Genomic DNA, 19,717 nt, shown 5'->3' with positions numbered 1-19,717 from the left:
AAGAGAAATCCTGCTTTCTGTGATTTCTCCTAAACAACACCACAAAAGAATGCTTCTATAAGCTACATGTTCTAAAACAGTTAAGACCTCTCCTCCACTTTCAGGACTTCCGCTCAGTCCTTCAAGCCATTCTGTTTTCAAAGATTGACTATTGCAATGCGCTACTGCTCGGCCTCCCATCCTCCGCAACTAAACCTCTACAGGTGCTGCAAAACGCAGCAGCCAGGTATCCTCACTAATTCACGTCGCAAGGACCACATCACGCCGATACTGAAAAACCTACATTGGCTTCCTATCCATTATAGAATTACTGTTCAAGACCCTGACCATAATCCACAAATCCATCTACAATCAATCCTCACTACAACTCACCATCCCACTCGCATTCCATAACTCCAATAGAGCGATAAGATCAGCATACAAAGGAACTCTCCAGGCACCTCCACACAAATCCTTTATCCACAATTCACTTCAAAAACGAACACTGTCATCCGGCGGACCACAGCTATGGAACACACTACCCCCAGATCTACGCCTGGAACAAATGTCTTCTTTCCTTCAGAAAGAAACTGAAAACCTGGCTGTTCTCTCAAGCCTTTCCAGTATGAGATTCTCCACAACTAACAATGACTTGCAAATCTATATTGTATATTTTTTTTTATTTATTTATTTATTTATTTATTTATTTATTTATTTAACGGCTTTTATATACCGACGAACGTTGGGAACATCTCATCGGTTTACAGAGAACAAAAATTTTAGCAACAGGCTTTACAGGTAACGCATGATTAAGGAGGAACAAACTTTACAGGTAACAAATAGCTAAGGAGGAACAAGTTATCAATAGACTTTACAGGGAAAACTTAAATAAACTTAGTGTAGCAATAAATTCTTAAACGTTGAGGAGGCATATATACATATATATACAATTTTACAGGGAAAACTTAAATAAACTTAGTTGCCTGTTGCACATTTTCTTAAAAAGCGTTATCTAAATCTAATTCCTTCTACTTCAGTTGTCCTGAATTACTCTCCCCGTTCATTGTAACTTTCACTTCTATTATTTATGGTTTTTACCCTGGTTTTATGTAAACCGGTATGATAAGACATGGTCTTGAGCCTCGGTATATTAAAAGAATTTAAATAAATAAAATAAATAGTATGGTCGCGACGCTAAGTAGGAGGAACTCAATAAAGCAATGATTTATTTAAAAAAAAAAAAAGTATTTGTAAAAAAAAAAAAATAAATAAATTCTGGACCGTGGCCCCTGGGGCCTAGGAGCGGAACTGCCCGGGCCGTGAATCTTGTGCGCGTCTATGCCGGTAGCGGGAGAAAACGGACGCTCGTAGATTTCCCAGCCTGCGCTGGGGGGGGGGGGGGGGGCGCTAGGGAAGTTTCGTGCGTCCCTAGCCCCCTCCTCCACCTTTGGGTAGGCGCTGATTTTCTTCGGGCACCGGGAAAGTGCTCTCCCGTGGACTTTACTGTAAGTCCCCCGGAGATAAATACCTCACAGGACCTGAATGTAATCCACTTTGAAACGCTGTGAAACGTGGAATATAAAATAAATAATTTGGATTAGAGCCTGGGATGGTTTAAGTACAGAGGATCTTGCTGGGAGGCAGAGGATGGATTTAGGTGAAGGGGGGGGGGGGGTGTCTCTTCCAATTGCTGTCAATTTTGTGGCGGGCCGCAAAGAAGCTGGAAACGTTTTGAAGCTGCAGAAAATTGCTTTCTATCTTCGCCCAGAGTGGAAGCTGCCGCCGGCCCTGCTCCTGTTCCACCCATGCTGTTCTCATAGGCCACTTGGACTGAGTCGCCCGTGCACGCTACTTGTCTTGTGATTTTTTTTTTTTTGCTCACTCACCGTGGCTTTAAAGAAAGGAACCCAGCCCAAACCCTTCCCCGTGGCAGCGGGAAGTGAATGCTGCTGAAATTCCACTGCCCTGATGCCACCCCCTTCCCCTTCTCGTGAACGCCTCGCCCTGGTTTACAGGTGGAGCGTGCGCCACGCCCCACGGACGGCTGCTTTCCATGGTCCCCCTGGCACAGTCGGATCTCTCTTCCCCTCCTTCTTCAGTGGTGTCATCCTCGTTCTTCTCCCATTTTTTTTTTACGTTCACCCTCCCTTTCCCTCCTCCCGTTTAGCACTCTGGGACTGGTAGGTTCTTGCCTCATAGTTTCCCTCTCGTTTCTTTGGGCTCTCAGCTCGATTCAGAACCTCCTGTTCCATTCACAGTTATGCAAGGGTTTCCTCTCTTATTTTTTTTTTTAATGCCTCCCCCCCTAGCCTAATCATTGCAGTTCCGGTCCTAGGCCACAGCTCCCTTCAGAATCTGGCTTTCTTTTTTTTTCTTTTTTTTAAACATGCATCAAGTCCTGCCACAAGGTGTCGCTGTCAAGCAATAGCCAAGACTCCCTCCTCCTGCTGGGGACTGTGACCTTCCCCCCTCCCCCCCCCCCACAGCATCTCTGGCCCCAGCTGTCCCAAGGATCAGGCACCCGGGCTCGGGAACTGATCCCGGGTCTAGCGGGAATGGAAGTTTTGATATATATAATATATTTTTTTTCCCCCCTCGACTTAAGATTAGGCCGCCGGGGAATGCGATTGTGCCGGCAGCCTCTGTGGCTTGGTGCCACGCGGCCCCCCATTTGGAGGTTCCACCGCCTGGGGTGGCCCATTTCGCGGAAACTCGCCGCACAGCGTTCCCTTTCGTGGGTCCTTTATTTCGGAAGGCCTTGCTGGAACGACGGCGGAAGATGACCTGCGTGTGGAACGTTTTTTAATAAACTCGGCTAAAACCCTAGCTGTAAAAAATGACTTTTGAATGACCTGCGTCCTGACCAGTGGCCGGTCAGGCTGACGCTCCTGTTCTATAGGGGGACAGATTACTGCCCTGGGCAGGCATCAGGCCTCTTGTCTAGGGCCAGGTATCTGTGGGTTTTTGTTTGGTTTTTTTTTGTGGCGCGCAGTGCGCTACGTGTGATGTTGTGAATGCATTTTGCTTCCCACCTTGATTTGGGGGAACACCCGGGATAGAAATAATTTTCAACAGATACATAAAACGATGCAAAGCGGCCCCCCGGCCTGCTGCGTTGGTTCCCATCTCGGCCCCTCCAGCCCGCCGGCAGGGTCGGGTCCCGGCTCTGCCCTGTGGGACCTTTTGGCTCCTCCGGCGTTTGAAAGAGAAAGCAGAGTGCTGGATCTTAAGTTTCGTTTCGGGAGAAAGGGACCCGGGGATCCTGGGGCCTGAGGCCAGGTATCGCTCTCTGGCGATGGCTTCCCTTTCTGGGTATTACAAGGCTTGGGGGAGGGGGTGTTTCTGGGACTTTTATCTTGCTGGGAGAGGAAAATGTCACATTTGGTCTCATGATCAGTTGACAAGAGGAAAGGTGATTGAGAAGGGAAAGTCATCACAGCTAGCAGCCCCTGTCACGTGCTTACACACACACACACACACACAGACACACACACACACCTAGTTAGGGATTCAGGGTCAGGAAACTTTATCTGCCTGACAGTATTTCACCATTGTAATACGTGAAGTGCTTAAAATAAAAGAAGAGAAAATTAATAACAACATAAAATTAGGGGAAACTGCTTCTCTGTTTCTCCTTTTCCAGTGACCAGGCGGGTGGCACCTTATATATAGACTAATACATCTATTGACGTTGAGCTTTCGAGGACAGAGTCCACTTCGTTCCCGCATCTCTCTCGGTCTGGAGCGAGAAGGGCGATCGGCAGACCAGTCCTGCGAGCGAAATGGATCGGTTCCCGGACCAAAAGAGATGTTATTGAATACGGTCCGGCCGGGGATCGTGTAGGGCTGGTCGGGGTGAATCACGCCGGCTAGCACAGGCTTAAGCCGCAGCAAGATGGCTTTGGCTGTGATTTTACAGTCTGTGCTGAGCTGCGAGGCCGGGCACCAGGTCATGGGATGGGTGGCGATGTCCTTTCGTGGATTACAAACTGGCTAAAAGACAGGAAACAGTAGGATTAAATGGACAATTTTCTCAGTGGAAGGGAGTGGACAGTGGAGTGCCTCAGGGATCTGTATTGGGACCCTTACTTTTCAATATATTTATAAATGGTCTGGAAAGAAATACGACGAGTGAGGTAATCAAATTTGCAGATGATACAAAATTGTTCAGAGTAGTTAAATCACAAGCAGTTTGTGATAAATTGCAGGAAGACCTTGTGAGACATCGAAATGGCAGATGAAATTTAATGTGGATAAGTGCAAGGTGATGCATATAGGGAAAAATAACCCATGCTATAGTTACACAATGTTAGGTTCCATATTAGGTGCTACTACCCAAGAAAGAGATCTAGGTGTCATAGTGGATAACACATTGAAATTGTCGGTTCAGTGTGCTGCGGCAGTCAAAAAAGCAAACAGAATGTTGGGAAGTATTAGAAAGGAAATGGTGAATAAAACGGAAAATGTCATAATGCCTCTGTATCGCTCCATGGTGAGACCGCACCTTGAATACTGTGTACAATTCTGGTTGCCGCATCTCAAAAAAGATATAATTGCGATGGAGAAGGTACAGAGAAGGGCGACCAAAATGATAAGGAGAATGGAACAGCTCCCCTATGAGGAAAGGCTGAAGAGGTTAGGACTTTTCAGTTTGGAGAAGAGACGGCTGAGGGGGGATATGATAGAGGTGTTTAAAATCATGAGAGGTCTGGAACGGGTAGATGTGAATTGGTTATTTACTCTTTCGGATAATAGAAAGACTAGGGGGCACTCCATGAAGTTAGTATGTGGCATATTTAAAACTAATCGGAGAAACTTTTTTTTCCCTCAACGCACAATTAAACTCTGGAATTTGTTGCCAGAGAATGTGGTTAGTGCAGTTAGTATAGCTGTGTTTAAAAAAGGATTGGATAAGTTCTTGGAGGAGAAGTCCATTACCTGCTATTAATTGAATTGACTTAGAAAATAGCCACTGCTATTACTAGCAACGGTAACATGGAATAGACTTAGTTTTTGGGTACTTGCCAGGTTCCTATGGCCTGGATTGGCCACTGTTGGAAACAGGATGCTGGGCTTGATGGACCCTTGGTCTGACCCAGTATGGATGTTCTTATGTCTTCATGTTGCACGGGTCCCCGTTCTTAGGTTCTCAGGATTAACACTGCGCGACAGCATGACAGTGGTAACCGCCCGGCCTCAAAGGCTTCTTCTAAGACCCTCAGGAGGTCGGGACCCAGCTCACTCCAGAAGTGACGATAGAACTCCACGGTCAGCCCGTCGACGCCAGGAGACGTATTGTAGGGCATTAGACTTAGGGCTTGAGGGAACTCTGCTAGACTGAGAGGTGCATCCAGCCGCACCCTGTCACCCTGACTGACCCCTCCCATAAAACTCTGCAGGCCTCCAGGTTGATGGGATCTGGAGAGAAGTGCGTCAAGTAGAATTCTCTAGCTCTGGATCAAATACTCTCTGGATCATTAAGGAGAGAACCGTCCGCTGACAGCAGCATGCTATCTGCTTCTTGGTCCCCCTTCTCTTCTCCAGCCCATAGAAGAAATGTGAGCCATGATCCATCTCCCGAAGGATTTGGATGCGTGACCTGATGTAAGCCTCTTGGTTCTGACACTTGACTCTTCTTCTCAATGTACAGGCTCTGCAGACCTTGGTCCCCAAGCATAGGTAGGCGCTTCTCAAGATCGAGCATGTCCCCCTCTAGCTGCTTGATCCCAGCATCTCGCCTCCTGCTGGCACCTCTGGCATGCTCCTGACAGAGGATCTTGAGAAGGACCTTCCCCCCATCCCATCACTAACTCAGTGAGGAGAAGTCCGTCTCATAGCCATGCCAGTCATCCCAAAATTCCCTAGCTGATGTCACAAAGCCCAAGCTCTCCAGGAAGGAGTTGTTAAAATGCTAATAGACTGCTTGGGGCTCCGCTGACCCTAACCCTACTGTCACAGTCACTGCAATGTGATCCGTGAATGACGCTAGTCTAATGGCATTGCACCAGGCTTGCAACATCAGGTGGCTAGATATATAGAGCCAGTCAGTTCGGGTTTGGGACACCACTTCCTCTTTCACCCTGACAAAGGTGAAGCTGTCAGAGGCCTCAGGGTGGTGTTCTCACCAGACTTCAACCAGGGAGAAGTGGCAAGACTAATTACCTCAGGACAGCCGACAAGCCCTGGTGTGGTTCCTGGCTGTACCAGGGCCTCGAGGGTACAGTTAAAATCATCCCCGAGTATCATAGCTTCGTTGACATTCAAGCTGTCAAGATAGGTTAACATCTGGCTGAAGAACTGCTGCCTACTGGGCCCTGCGCTTGGAGCATATACATTAACGAAATTAACAATTCCGCACTCGAGCCATACCCTGACATGCAGCAGTCTTCCTGGTATGGCGGCCTTCACATAAAGCACCTCAGGCTGAAAGGTCTCTGCCAACAGTGTCACCACCTCCACAAGATGTAGCACTGAGGTGGTTGAAGAAGACACTGCCTTGCCACTGCTTCCTCCCCATTGCCCAGGCTGTTCTTTCTATTGAGGTGTAGGCGATGGGGACTGGGACTGAAATAGCCTCTACTGAAATTAAAAAGGAGGTGAGAAGGGTCGAATAAAGAGTGACTTTTTTTCTAAAAAAATTTTTTTTAAATTAAATGTGTAAAAATAAGTGAAATGAGAGTGAAGATTCAAGTGAACCTGTGCTCCAAAATTAAAGAGAGAGGAGTGAGAAGTACAAAAAAAACAAAAAAAAAAAACCTGGAAATGAAACTTGCTTAGAAAAGCAGGCTCCTTGGCTGCTCCGGGAAGGCCTGCAGCAGGAGTCTGATTAGAGCTCAGCCGGGCTTCAGAGCTTGTGGAGCCTCAGTGATTAAACAAAGGAAATAAAAAGGGAAGAGCTTGCTGCTCTTTTAAATTATAAAACTAAAACAAAATCAGAAAAGGCAATTATGGGGGAAGGGTTGAAAGAAATTAAATAACTAAATCAAACAAAATGGAGCTAAAGGGAGAGCTTTATTTCAGCCAATGGGAGGCTAAAGAACAGAGCGTGACAGAACGTAAAATTGTAAAACAAATAAGGAAATGTGCCTTGAAATTAACCCTGCCTAAAACAAAACTCACCTTAAAACTAAAGCCCTGAAAACCTGTCCCTGCCTAACTAAACCTTTACCCTGAAACTTTGTGTGAGAAAGGGAGAAAGGCTGCAGTCAGTATTCAAGGGAAGGCAGAGGAGCTGCCTGCCCCTCAAATAAACAAATCAAATAAGAGACTAAAGAAATTAAATAAACTCTAACTAAAAGTGAGGACTGATGCCTCAACTCAAACTGAACTAAAATATGTCAAAATTATGAGGCTAAGTGAATGAAAATATATGAAAAGAAAGATTTTTTTTTAAACCTCTGCTGCAGGAGCAGAAGTGCACACAGCCTTCCTCCTGGAGGGAAAGCCAGGCCTGGATCTGCCTGTCCTGAAAACCTGGAGCCAGTTAACAAACCGTACTCCCCAAACCGTCCCTCCCTCCACCTGAATACATGGATTTAATTCTGTGGGAGGTCTCGCCTCTCCTAATTCTGGTTTGCAGTAATTGAAGGTGCCAGTCAGGACGCCGGATAGAATCAATAAAACCTGCACATTTTTCTTCCTGAAGGTTGCGTGTTTTGCACGCTCGTTAATCAGTGACCCTAAGGCAAAGAAAGATGTGGTCTGTGGTTTTGTGGCCAGGGGAGGAGTCCGATCTGACGTCTGGGCAGACGTTTATGAACATTGCTGCTGACTCCACGCCCCTCCCTATTTATTTGGGTAATTGGGATCCCCGGGTTTGTAAACAGGTGTCATTAACCCCCCTGACCAGGTCTGGAAAATGGCCAGAAAGCAGAGTCATAGTGCTCCCTACTTCCTACCCTGCTGCATTTGAGCCTTTTGTCCAACTGCCCCTATCAGGTCCGCATGCTTTTCTGCGTTTAAGTGTCTGGAGGCATTCCTTGATTTATTTTTGTATCATTGTGCCTTATGGTGTTTGATGATCTCTGATTGCACTTTCCAGCAGGTTTAATTTCTCTTGGGTGTATTTATAAAAAAAAATAAATCTTTATATACTGCCAAATCGGAAAGATAATCTTCCCAAGGCGGTGCACAAGGTGAATAAAACAATATTAAAATTTTTTTTTTTAATTTAAATACTTTAATTCAGGAACAATCCAAAACCCACACCTTCCTCTCTCCCATGCCAGCAGCTGGAAGATTCTGCCTCCCCCCCCCCCCAAATTATTTTACTTATTTATTCACCGGGGTTTTTAAAAAAATTATATTTACCACCTGCAACAGAAAAACTGTTCTAAGTGGTTAACAATGAAACACAAAATGGTGTTACAAAAGCATCGTAATAATAAACGTAATACAAAGCAAAACACATAATGCAGCAAAACATGATCCTGAGATGCTGCTGGGATAGGAAGGGTGGCCACAGGGATGGCGTGGAGGGAGAAGGAGAGGGGATATCACTATTAATGACACCTGGAACATCTGGGCACATCCTCTGGTGACGCAGGATTCCCCAAGCCAGCATGGCAGAGTTTGAGTCCTATAATCTTATGCTGACCCCTAGTGGCAATGAGGAGCAATTACATTAAGATGTATTATTCCCAGCAGACTAAGACTAGAAAGGCTGCTTGCCTTGTGTTGTCATTTTTATAACGCCATCTGCATACACAAAGTCACAGAGAACATGCGATTATTTATAATGGGGAGAGTCTCAGTGTACACAGCGCAGTAAGAGCACTGAGCTTTTTTTTTTTAAAGTGCCATCAGTGTACACAGCACCGTACAGTCGTATAGTAGTGATTATTATTCTGCCTTTCAGGCACTTCCAATCGGATTACATTCAGGGACTGTAGGTATTTCCCTGTTCCCAGAGGGCTCACAATCTAAGGGGGTCTCATTTACAAAGCCGCTTTAGGCTGTTTGCTACTGGGTAAATGCTCCAGTCCAGGCACAACGCCCCATACATAGCACTGTACAGTCATAGAGCAGTGATTATTATGTATAAAGCACCATCAATGTACACAGTGCTGTACAGTCACAGAGCAGAGATTATGATTTATAAAGTGCCATCAGTGAACACAGCAGTGTACAGTCCCAAAACAATTAGTATACTATCAGTGTACGCAGCACTCTACAGTCATAGAGCAGTGATTATTATTTCTAAAGCACCATCAGTGTACACAGTGCTGTACAGTCACAGAGCAGTGATTATTATTTATAAAGTGCCATCAGTGTACATGGTGCTGTACAGTCACTGTCAGTGTAAACCTTTCCAGTAACTCCCTGACAGCATCTATAATCGGCTTTCCCACCTTCCGGTTCCCTCTTCCCCCCTCTTCAATAAATGGTGGCTGAGAGAGGCAGTCACAAATGTCCACATTCCCGCAGGTGCTGACTTTGGCCTTTTGACTCTCCTTGGATGTTTGCAATCTGCACCGTTTTCTTGCCCATCAGATGCCCTCTGGTGTTCCTCTCTGGCCTGAGCAGAATGACGTAGCACTTGGGGATGAATATGCAGCTGACCAAGCCGGCACTGGATGCCAAGATGGTGAAGATCTCCACGGCGACCATGTACTTCCCCCTAGTGCTGAGGTAGGCCGGGACAAAGGAGGCCCAGACGCTACCGAAGACCAGCATGCTGAAGGTGATGAGTTTGGCTTCGTTGAAGCTGTCGGGCAACTTCCTGGCTAGGAAGGCCACCAGGAAGCTGACCCCAGCCAAAAAGCCCATGTACCCCAGCATGAACCAGAAGACTAAGCTTGAGCCCTCGTTGCACTCCATGATGATCTTTCCTAGCTGGGACTTCATATTGTTATCTGGGAAGGGGGGATAGCTGGACACCCAAAAAATGCAAAGGATGGCCTGCAAAGAAGTGCAGAGAAAGACGATTGCACCAGGTATCTGTGGTCCCACCCACTTCTGGAAGTGGCTGTGAGGCTTGGTGGCCTTGAAGGCAATGACCACCAAGATGGTCTTGGCTAGCAGGCAGGAAATGCCAAATGTGAAGATGACCCCGAATGTGGCCTGCCGGAGCATGCAGGTCACAACCTGCGGCTGGCCGATGAAGACCAAGGGACAGAGAAAGCAGAGCGTGAGAGCCAATAGGAGGAGGTAGCTGAGTGCACGGTTGTTGGCTTTGACGATGGCAGTATCTTGATGTTTGAGGAAGATGGCCAAGATGGTAAGGGGGGCCATGGAGCCTGTGACAGCCATGGTAGCCAATGTGGCACCTAGAGGCTCAGCGTAGGAAAGGAACTCTACTTCCTTGGGGATGCATCGGTCACGAGCATGATTAGACCAGTGGTCAGATGGGCATTTAAAGCATTCTGTGGAATCTAAAAAGAAGAGTGGTCACCACATAGCACAGGCAGCAGCGGTGTAAGCTTCCTTCAAATGCGCAATCACCCATCCAGACACTGCCTCACCACAGAACAGCTGCAGAACAGCTACAGCTACAGAACATCCACAGAACAGCTACAGCTTCATACACACAGACACACTCTCTCTTTTTCTTTCTATCCTACATTATTTATACTTGCCAATTTGGTTGTTAATTTCTCCGGGCGAGCAAAGAGTACAGTCAAAGCAGCAGGCTGGCTCTCCTCTGCGGGAGATCTTTCTGTAACCAGCCTGGCAGCTTTCAGAGCATTTCGAGTGGGGGACCTGCAGAAAGAAAGAAGACCAAGGGAGCTGAAAACTCAGCTGTGAGTTTGGGACATTTCCTGGCCCTCGCTGCTGGAACACCCTGAAGTTCTGAATCCATGCCAGAGTAAGTTCCTGCATACCTGCTGGTCTCCCTTGTTCCACAGGACAGCATTGTCATTGATGAGGAGCTCCTGCCCTCGGGGGGCGCTGCTGTCGAAGGCACCCACTTTGACGAAGGTAACACTGGAATTGGGCCTCAGTTGCCAGTTGATGATGTCGTAAACGGCAGGGGTGTTTCCTTGGGCATCAAAATACAGATCTTCCTGCAGGTTGCCCTTGAAGTGGATCTTCCTCATGTGGTGGAGAAGCTGCGGGAGGAGGGTGAAAGGACAGGGGGGTCAGGCCCAGTTCTGGCTAGAACAAGGCAGAACTGCAGCTGATGTGTTTCAGCAGGGCCTACTCTTGTGTTCTCAGTTGAGTTGGGTTGAGTTGAAAGTGCCAACGGAGGCAGGGTATGAATGGGCGACAGTATGGAAGCTTTCCTTTCAATTACGCAGTATAACAGTTTTAAAAATATCTGCATGGTTTTGATTTTATACGGGTGGTGACTTACGTTAACTATCTCTAATAATGAAAGCTCACAAGCTGGCTTTATGTTACCTGCACAGACTGAGCTAATCCTCACTTTGCCTTCTTGTATCTATGGATGGACATTTCCAGTTTCCGGTAACATTGGGGATAGAACCCAAACTGGACCAGCTTGTCCCTGATGACCAGGAGCCAAGTGGCAATCTTAGTGGCAATTGTAGACATCTTCTCTGTCTCTCTTTCCTCCCTAACTCGTAAGAGCATAAGAAGACCATGCTGGGTCAGACCAAAAGTTCAGCGAGCCCAGCATCCTGTCTCCCACAGTGACAAGTCCTCAAACATAGATTCAGTTTCTTGCTGCTCATTCCCTATGACATGTGGCAGGTCTCCCTGACTGTCCTGGGGGCCAGTTTTCAAAGAACTTAGGATCCTAAATTGGCCCTTCTGAAAATATTCTAGAGCTGAGTAACTAAATTTAGGTTCCTAGTTTCATTAGGATCCTAAAAGTTGGGTGCCTACAAGGGCAGAGTTAGGGCAAGGAAACAAGTTAGGAGCTTAGCACTGATTTTCATAATTAGGCCTAAATCAATGCAAATGAATAGCAGGGCTAAATTTAGGATTCTAGAGGTCCATATTCATCCGCTGTGCAGCTCAGATAGTTAAGCCAAATAAACTTATCTGGCTAACTTAGACTATATATATATATTCAGTGGTGTGGCCAAGCTACCGAATATATCCAGCTATCTTAAAGTTAGCCGGATAAGTTTATCCGGCTAACTTTATGACATGTCTGTGGGCTGACCAGAGTTAGCCAGATAACTTATCTAGCTAACTCAACTCCTTCCAGTTATGCCTCGGAATGCTCCTAATTTATCATGTCAAACTTTAGCCCGATAAAAAGTTATCCCAAGGACTCCAAAACATCCTATAGAAAAAAAATCAACAGAAAAAAACAGATCAACAGAAAAAAAAAATGGAGAAAGAACCCAACAAATCAACTAAAAGATAAATAGAAAACCATTCTCTACATATACAAAACGGACATTGACAAAGCCAAAAAAGATTTCTATGCAAGAAAGATACACAACTACCAATTCAACCCCAGAGAACTTTTCACATACACAACCCGACAAAACCCCCCCCCCCCCCCCACCTACAGAAAACCAAGTGATCACATGTGACAATTTTGCCAACTTCTTCTGGGACAAAATCCTTAACCTTACCACAAAAAGCCCAACCACAGATGAAGAGACTGCAACCCCTTCAAGCAAATCTGATACCAGATGGTCACATTTTGAGAACACAGCCTCCACTGAAGTTGAATCCATCATCCGAAAAATGAACCCTACTTCACATCCAATTGACGCCCTCCCAATAAAAACACTAAAACTAGTCTCCAACATCATCGCCAGGCCAATCGTCGACATAATCAATCTCTCTCTATATGAGGGCATCTTCGCAGACAAACTCAAATGCGCTGTTATTAAACCAACACTCAAAAAACCCCAACTTGATCAATTCAACTTCGCCAACTTTAGACCCATATCCAACCTTCCCTTCATAGCCAAAACACTAGAAAAAATCGTCAATCAACAACTCTCAGACCATCTAGAAAACCACAAAATACTTTTCCCAGCACAACACGGATTCAGGACCACCCTCAGCACCGAAACCCTACTACTATCCCTCTCAGACACAATCCTCAAAGATCTAGACAACGGTCAAAAATATATCCTCATACTTCTTGATATATCTGCAGCCTTTGATACCATCAACCATAACATCCTCCTGAACAGACTAAAAGAATTGGACTATGTGACACCACTATCAGCTGGATCACATCATACCTATCTAACAGATCATACATAGAACCAACAACACAGAATCCAGACAAATACCCCTTCCACATGGCATCCCATAAGGATCCTCATTATCATCCACCCTCTTCAATATCTACTTCCTACCTCTATGCAAACTCCTATCTGGACTCAGACTATCATACTACATATATGCTGATGATGTCCAAATTCTCCTCCCAATAAGAGACACCATGGCTAACACCCTAAAACTCTGGGGCACCCACCTCAAAACAATCCAACAACTACTAACACAAATGGCCCTCACCCTCAACCACAACAAAACTGAGATACTCTACATATGCAACAAAACCTCACCTATATCTGACCCCCTACTCAATAACTACATAACAAACAAAGAAATCATCCTCACTGCAAAAGATCTAGGAATCACACTGGACACCAGACTAAACCTCAAGAAGCACATTAACAATACAATGAAGGAAGGATTCTACAAACTCCAAGTCCTTAAAAAGATCAAGCCTCTCCTACACACCCAGGACTACAGAACAGCATTAAAAGCCCCCCCTGTTCTCCAAACTAGACTATTGCAACGCAATCCTCCTAGGTCTACCAGCTTCCACCCTTAAACCACTTCAACTCCTACAAAATGCAGCAGCCAGATCACTCTCCAGCAGCAAAAGATCTGACCACATCACCCCAATTCTCAAAGAGCTGCACTGGTTACCGATCCCCTACAGAATACAATACAAAACCTGTCCTGCTGGCTGCCAGAACCCAAGGGCCCAGTCTGAGGGGGAGGTGGCTAGTGTATAGGCTGAAGATCCTCCAGCCCTGTCTGCATCTGGCCTGAAGTCCTGGATTGCCCCTGTGGGGGTTCTCTAGCCCTAGCCGAGCCCTCAGCCATAACAGTGTGGCCGCACCATTGATCAATACAGACGCATTATGATGTACTCTGTTTTATTCTCCATACCTTTACAAATGTTTCCTAGCATTCTGTGTGCTTTTCTTGGCTGCTGCTACACACTAAGCTGAGGATTTCAACCTATTATCCACAATGACTATTAGGCCCTTTTCTTTTGTGGTTACTTCTAATGCAGAACCTATCATCGTGTAACTAAAATTAGGGTTATTTTTCCCTATCTGCATCACTTTGCATTTGTCCACATTAATTCTCCCACTTTCAATCTCTCTTGCTCTCTCCCCATGTCCCTTTCTTCCACCATCTCCCAAAAAAAATTAAAGCTTGAGATATTTCATCTCCACCAGAAAAACTTTGAACCCACGTTGCTGAAAACCCAAGACCTGCTGATGTGTGTCCCACTCATGGATGTCTCCTGAATATCCATGAATCCTTTGCTCTTTTAAATTGAATATGCTCATTCCATTCATCAGCACTCAGTGTGTCACATCCTCACATACAACAAGGCCATGGGCAAACTAACCTAGTCAAGTCTAGTCTGACATTTAAAGGAATTAATGTACCACATTCTGCCTTTAGAGTACCTGCCATGGTTCAAAAGTCTTCATGGTAGCACATATCCTGTTGGCAAAGAGACCTTGTCCATCCTGGCATGAAAGAAGATTCTGCAGGGCATGAGCAGCTGCATAACATGCCTTGTAGACATTGTATGTCACTCTCAAATCATCAATATCGGAGTAGATGTCAATATTTGCTAAGTTCTCTATCCCAGAGCAGGGTTTGAGTTGGGTCCCTATTTCATTTCCTGCAGACAATTCCTCTCCAGTAGTCTGCAACCATGTGCACCTAAAAGCTTCCTGCCAGAAGAGCTTCACAAAAGTATCATTGGGGAACCTGGAAGGCTGAAGGCTGAAAACAAAATCTTTGAATCCTGGCATCTTCCCATTACGGATCACGAGTCCAATAGTGCCGCTCAGGGTTCTGAAGAGGTTCTGGTTGGAGAGGCTTGGGGAGGTAGACCATGCCTCAGTGGCAATCCAGACCCTTCCAGTTAGGTTAAGTGCCGATATCTCTTCCATCACGGGGTTCAGGTAAGCCTCCAAAGAAAAAACCACAATGACATTCGCCAAGGACTTCCTGACCACTTGCACGATTTGTCGGATCCTGGTCCCAGAGTAGATGAGGGGGACGATTTCAGAAAAGGCCACACAGGCCCCAGCTTTTGAGATCTCCTCAGTGAGGATCTGACTGCTGAGCTGGCCGTAGTCTCCGTCCTGGGCCAGTATCCCCACCCATGTCCAGCCAAAGTGAGCAATGAGGCGGGAAAGGCCATAGGCCTGAGGGTAGTCCCCTGGGGCGACACTCAAGAAGGAGGGAAACGTGTGCTTGTCGCTTAAGGAGGGGATTGGCGTGAAGTAACCAATCTGGAAGAAGGAAAGAGAACATGGGTACAAGTGCATTCTACGTCTTCAGTAGGGTCTTCTCTAAGCTTCAGAGCATCAGGTGACAGACTAATCTAGACCATGTTTTACCCCTTTCTAACTATGGGGCTTGTACTTCCTGCTTTTCTTAGTCATATGTCAACTATCAGAGTATAGATGCAATGGGGTAATGCTAGGATTGAATCAGCCTATCTCTCATGGCGTAGGATTACATGGCACTACCTAAGCAGTGGCTGCTTCTGCGGTGCCACAGCTGACAAACCTACAGTTTTCCAAGGGTTAATGCTATCTTGGTTCTCTCTGTGAACATCCTTGGGAATTACCGAGGCATGATGGGTAGATAAGATTGATGCCAATTGGCCAGTACTTTTACAGATTCTGTGTGCGGCGAAGCAGACAGCATCTTGGACGTAGCACTTCAAAGGGAGGCAGTGACAATTTTTCACGGATTGGGGAGGGGGGAGTCAAGGAATATAGATTATGTTATAGCCTCCCATCCTGTTCTGATGCTAAATGACCGCTTTCGTGGTTCCCTACCTGTGGGATATGATAGAGCCCCAGAAGCCAGGCCATGGGCACAGACTGGGCTGACCCAGAGTCTCCAATCACAGCTCCCAGCCTGGTGGTAGAATTCTGGCACTGGTAGTTCAGAGTAGGGGTGCCGGGCCCCGACATTAGCTGCAGGGTGCCCCTAAGAGCCCTCTCGATGGCATTGCAGGTGTCGAGGATACGGAATCCCAGGGTGACGTTTGGCAAAAGAGTCGGGCTTTTGTTAATCTCTGTGATGGCAAAGAGCATAGCCAAGACCCAGCGGTAGGACCTGAAGCTGAATCTAGAGAGAGAGGGAGAAGAGGCACCTCATGAAAGAGACAGAGAAAGAATTAATCAGTGAATGAGATTGTTGAGGGGGACACAAAATTCATCACTTCTAGGGCTGGACGACTCAGGGCATGGACACTGGGATACAGAGGCTGTCACCTCTAGGTCTGGGTGGCTCAACGGATGACTATAGAGATTCAGAACCTGTCACCTCTAGGACTGGAGGGCTCAGGGGATGGACACAGGGATACAGAGCCTGTCACCTCTAGGACTGGAGGGCTCAGGGGATGGACACAGGGATACAGAGCCTGTCACCTCTAGGACTGGGGGGCTCAGGGGATGGGTGCAGGGACACAGCCTGTCACCTCTAGGACTGGAGGGCTCAGGGGATGGGCACAGGGATACAGAGCCTGTCACCTCTAGGACTGGAGGGCTCAGGGGATGGACACAGGGATACAGAGCCTGTCACCTCTAGGACTGGAGGGCTCAGGGGATGGACACAGGGATACAGAGCCTGTCACCTCTAGGACTGGAGGGCTCAGGGGATGGGTGCAGGGACACAGAGCCTGTCACCTCTAGGACTGGAGGGCTCAGGGGAGGGGCACAGGGATACAGAGCCTGTCACCTCTAGGACTGGAGGGCTCAGGGGATGGGTGCAGGGACACAGAGCCTGTCACCTCTAGGACTGGAGGGCTCAGGGGATGGGCACAGGGATACAGAGCCTGTCACCTCTAGGACTGGAGGGATCAGGGGATGGGGGCAGGGATACAGAGCCTGACACCTCTAGGACTGGAGGGCTCAGGGGATGGACACAGGGATACAGAGCCTGACACCTCTAGGACTGGAGGGCTCAGGGGATGGACACAGGGATACAGAGCCTGTCACCTCTAGGACTGGGGGGCTCAGGGGATGGGTGCAGGGACACAGCCTGTCACCTCTAGGACTGGAGGGCTCAGGGGATGGGCACAGGGATACAGAGCCTGTCACCTCTAGGACTGGAGGGCTCAGGGGATGGACACAGGGATACAGAGCCTGTCACCTCTAGGACTGGAGGGCTCAGGGGATGGGTGCAGGGACACAGAGCCTGTCACCTCTAGGACTGGAGGGATCAGGGGATGGACACAGGGATACAGAGCCTGACACCTCTAGGACTGGAGGGCTCAGGGGATGGACACAGGGATACAGAGCCTGACACCTCTAGGACTGGAGGGCTCAGGGGATGGGTGCAGGGACACAGAGCCTGTCACCTCTAGGACTGGAGGGCTCAGGGGATGGACACAGGGATACAGAGCCTGTCACCTCTAGGACTGGAGGGCTCAGGGGATGGACACAGGGATACAGAGCCTGACACCTCTAGGACTGGGGGGCTCAGGGGATGGACACAGGGATACAGAGCCTGACACCTCTAGGACTGGAGGGCTCAGGGGATGGACACAGGGATACAGAGCCTGACACCTCTAGGACTGGAGGGCTCAGGGGATGGACACAGGGATACAGAGCCTGTCACCTCTAGGACTGGAGGGCTCAGGGGATGGGCAGAGGGACACAGAGCCTGTCACCTCTAGGACTGGAGGGCTCAGGGGATGGGCAGAGGGACACAGAGCCTGACACCTCTAGGACTGGGGGGCTCAGGGGATGGGCAGAGGGACACAGAGCCTGACACCTCTAGGACTGGGGGTCTCAGGGGATGGGCAGAGGGACACAGAGCCTGACACCTCTAGGACTGGGGGGCTCAGGGGATGGACCCAGGGAAACAGAGCCTGACACCTCTAGGACTGGAGGGCTCAGGGGATGGACACAGGGATACAGAGCCTGTCACCTCTAGGGCTGGAGGGCTCAGGGGATGGACACAGGGATACAGAGCCTGACACCTCTAGGACTGGAGGGCTCAGGGGATGGACACAGGGATACAGAGCCTGTCACCTCTAGGACTGGAGGGCTCAGGGGATGGACACAGGGATACAGAGCCTGACACCTCTAGGACTGGAGGGCTCAGGGGATGGACACAGGGATACAGAGCCTGACACCTCTAGGACTGGAGGGCTCAGGGGATGGGCGCAGGGATACAGAGCCTGTCACCTCTAGGGCTGGAGGGCTCAGGGGATGGGCAGAGGGACACAGAGCCTGACACCTCTAGGACTGGAGGGCTCAGGGGATGGGCAGAGGGACACAGAGCCTGTCACCTCTAGGACTGGAGGGCTTAGGGGATGGACACAGGGATACAGAGCCTGACACCTCTAGGACTGGATGAGTCAGGGGATGGACACAGGGATACAGAGCCTGACACCTCTAGGACTGGGGGGCTCAGGGGATGGACCCAGGGAAACAGAGCCTGACACCTCTAGGACTGGAGGGCTCAGGGGATGGACACAGGGAAACAGAGCCTGACACCTCTAGGACTGGATGAGTCAGGGGATGGACACAGGGATACAGAGCCTGACACCTCTAGGACTGGGGGGCTCAGGGGATGGACCCAGGGAAACAGAGCCTGACACCTCTAGGACTGGAGGGCTCAGGGGATGGGCAGAGGGACACAGAGCCTGACACCTCTAGGACTGGAGGGCTCAGGGGATGGGAGCAGGGATACAGAGCCTGACACCTCTAGGACTGGAGGGCTCAGGGGATGGACACAGGGATACAGAGCCTGTCACCTCTAGGACTGGGGGGCTCAGGGGATGGGAGCAGGGACACAGCCTGTCACCTCTAGGACTGGAGGGCTCAGGGGATGGACACAGGGATACAGAGCCTGTCACCTCTAGGACTGGAGGGCTCAGGGGATGGACACAGGGATACAGAGCCTGACACCTCTAGGACTGGGGGGATCAGGGGATGGACACAGGGATACAGAGCCTGACACCTCTAGGACTGGAGGGCTCAGGGGATGGGAGCAGGGATACAGAGCCTGACACCTCTAGGACTGGAGGGCTCAGGGGATGGACACAGGGATACAGAGCCTGTCACCTCTAGGACTGGGGGGCTCAGGGGATGGGAGCAGGGACACAGCCTGTCACCTCTAGGACTGGAGGGCTCAGGGGATGGACACAGGGATACAGAGCCTGTCACCTCTAGGACTGGAGGGCTCAGGGGATGGACACAGGGATACAGAGCCTGACACCTCTAGGACTGGAGGGATCAGGGGATGGACACAGGGATACAGAGCCTGACACCTCTAGGACTGGAGGGCTCAGGGGATGGACACAGGGATACAGAGCCTGTCACCTCTAGGACTGGAGGGCTCAGGGGATGGACACAGGGATACAGAGCCTGTCACCTCTAGGACTGGAGGGCTCAGGGGATGGACACAGGGATACAGAGCCTGACAACTCTAGGACTGGGGGGCTCAGGGGATGGACCCAGGGAAACAGAGCCTGACACCTCTAGGACTGAAGGGCTCAGGGGATGGACACAGGGATACAGAGCCTGACACCTCTAGGACTGGAGGGCTCAGGGGATGGACACAGGGATAC

At 48.7% G+C, this 19,717-nt stretch overlaps 1 protein-coding gene across 1 annotated transcript in view; it reads right to left on the bottom strand.

Annotated features, from left to right (window-relative positions):
- Positions 1-9,381: 9,381 nt before the first annotated feature.
- The window catches only part of LOC115077462 (extracellular calcium-sensing receptor-like), a 14,066-nt gene continuing 3,730 nt past the window's right edge, over positions 9,382-19,717 (bottom strand). Inside the window, exons 2-6 of the mRNA XM_029579754.1 lie at positions 15,969-16,263; positions 14,574-15,413; positions 10,803-11,030; positions 10,557-10,680; positions 9,382-10,352 (exon numbers count right to left, since the gene is read on the bottom strand). Of these exons, the coding sequence (XP_029435614.1) occupies positions 9,382-10,352; positions 10,557-10,680; positions 10,803-11,030; positions 14,574-15,413; positions 15,969-16,263 (2,458 nt within the window). The remainder of the gene's footprint in view (positions 10,353-10,556; positions 10,681-10,802; positions 11,031-14,573; positions 15,414-15,968; positions 16,264-19,717) is intronic.

Source organism: Rhinatrema bivittatum, chromosome 16, assembly GCF_901001135.1.
Source record: "Rhinatrema bivittatum chromosome 16, aRhiBiv1.1, whole genome shotgun sequence".
In the NCBI taxonomy this organism is placed as follows: Eukaryota; Metazoa; Chordata; class Amphibia; order Gymnophiona; family Rhinatrematidae; genus Rhinatrema; species Rhinatrema bivittatum.
Note: the sequence above shows the minus strand (reverse complement) of the source record. Positions and strands in the feature narration are given on the sequence as shown.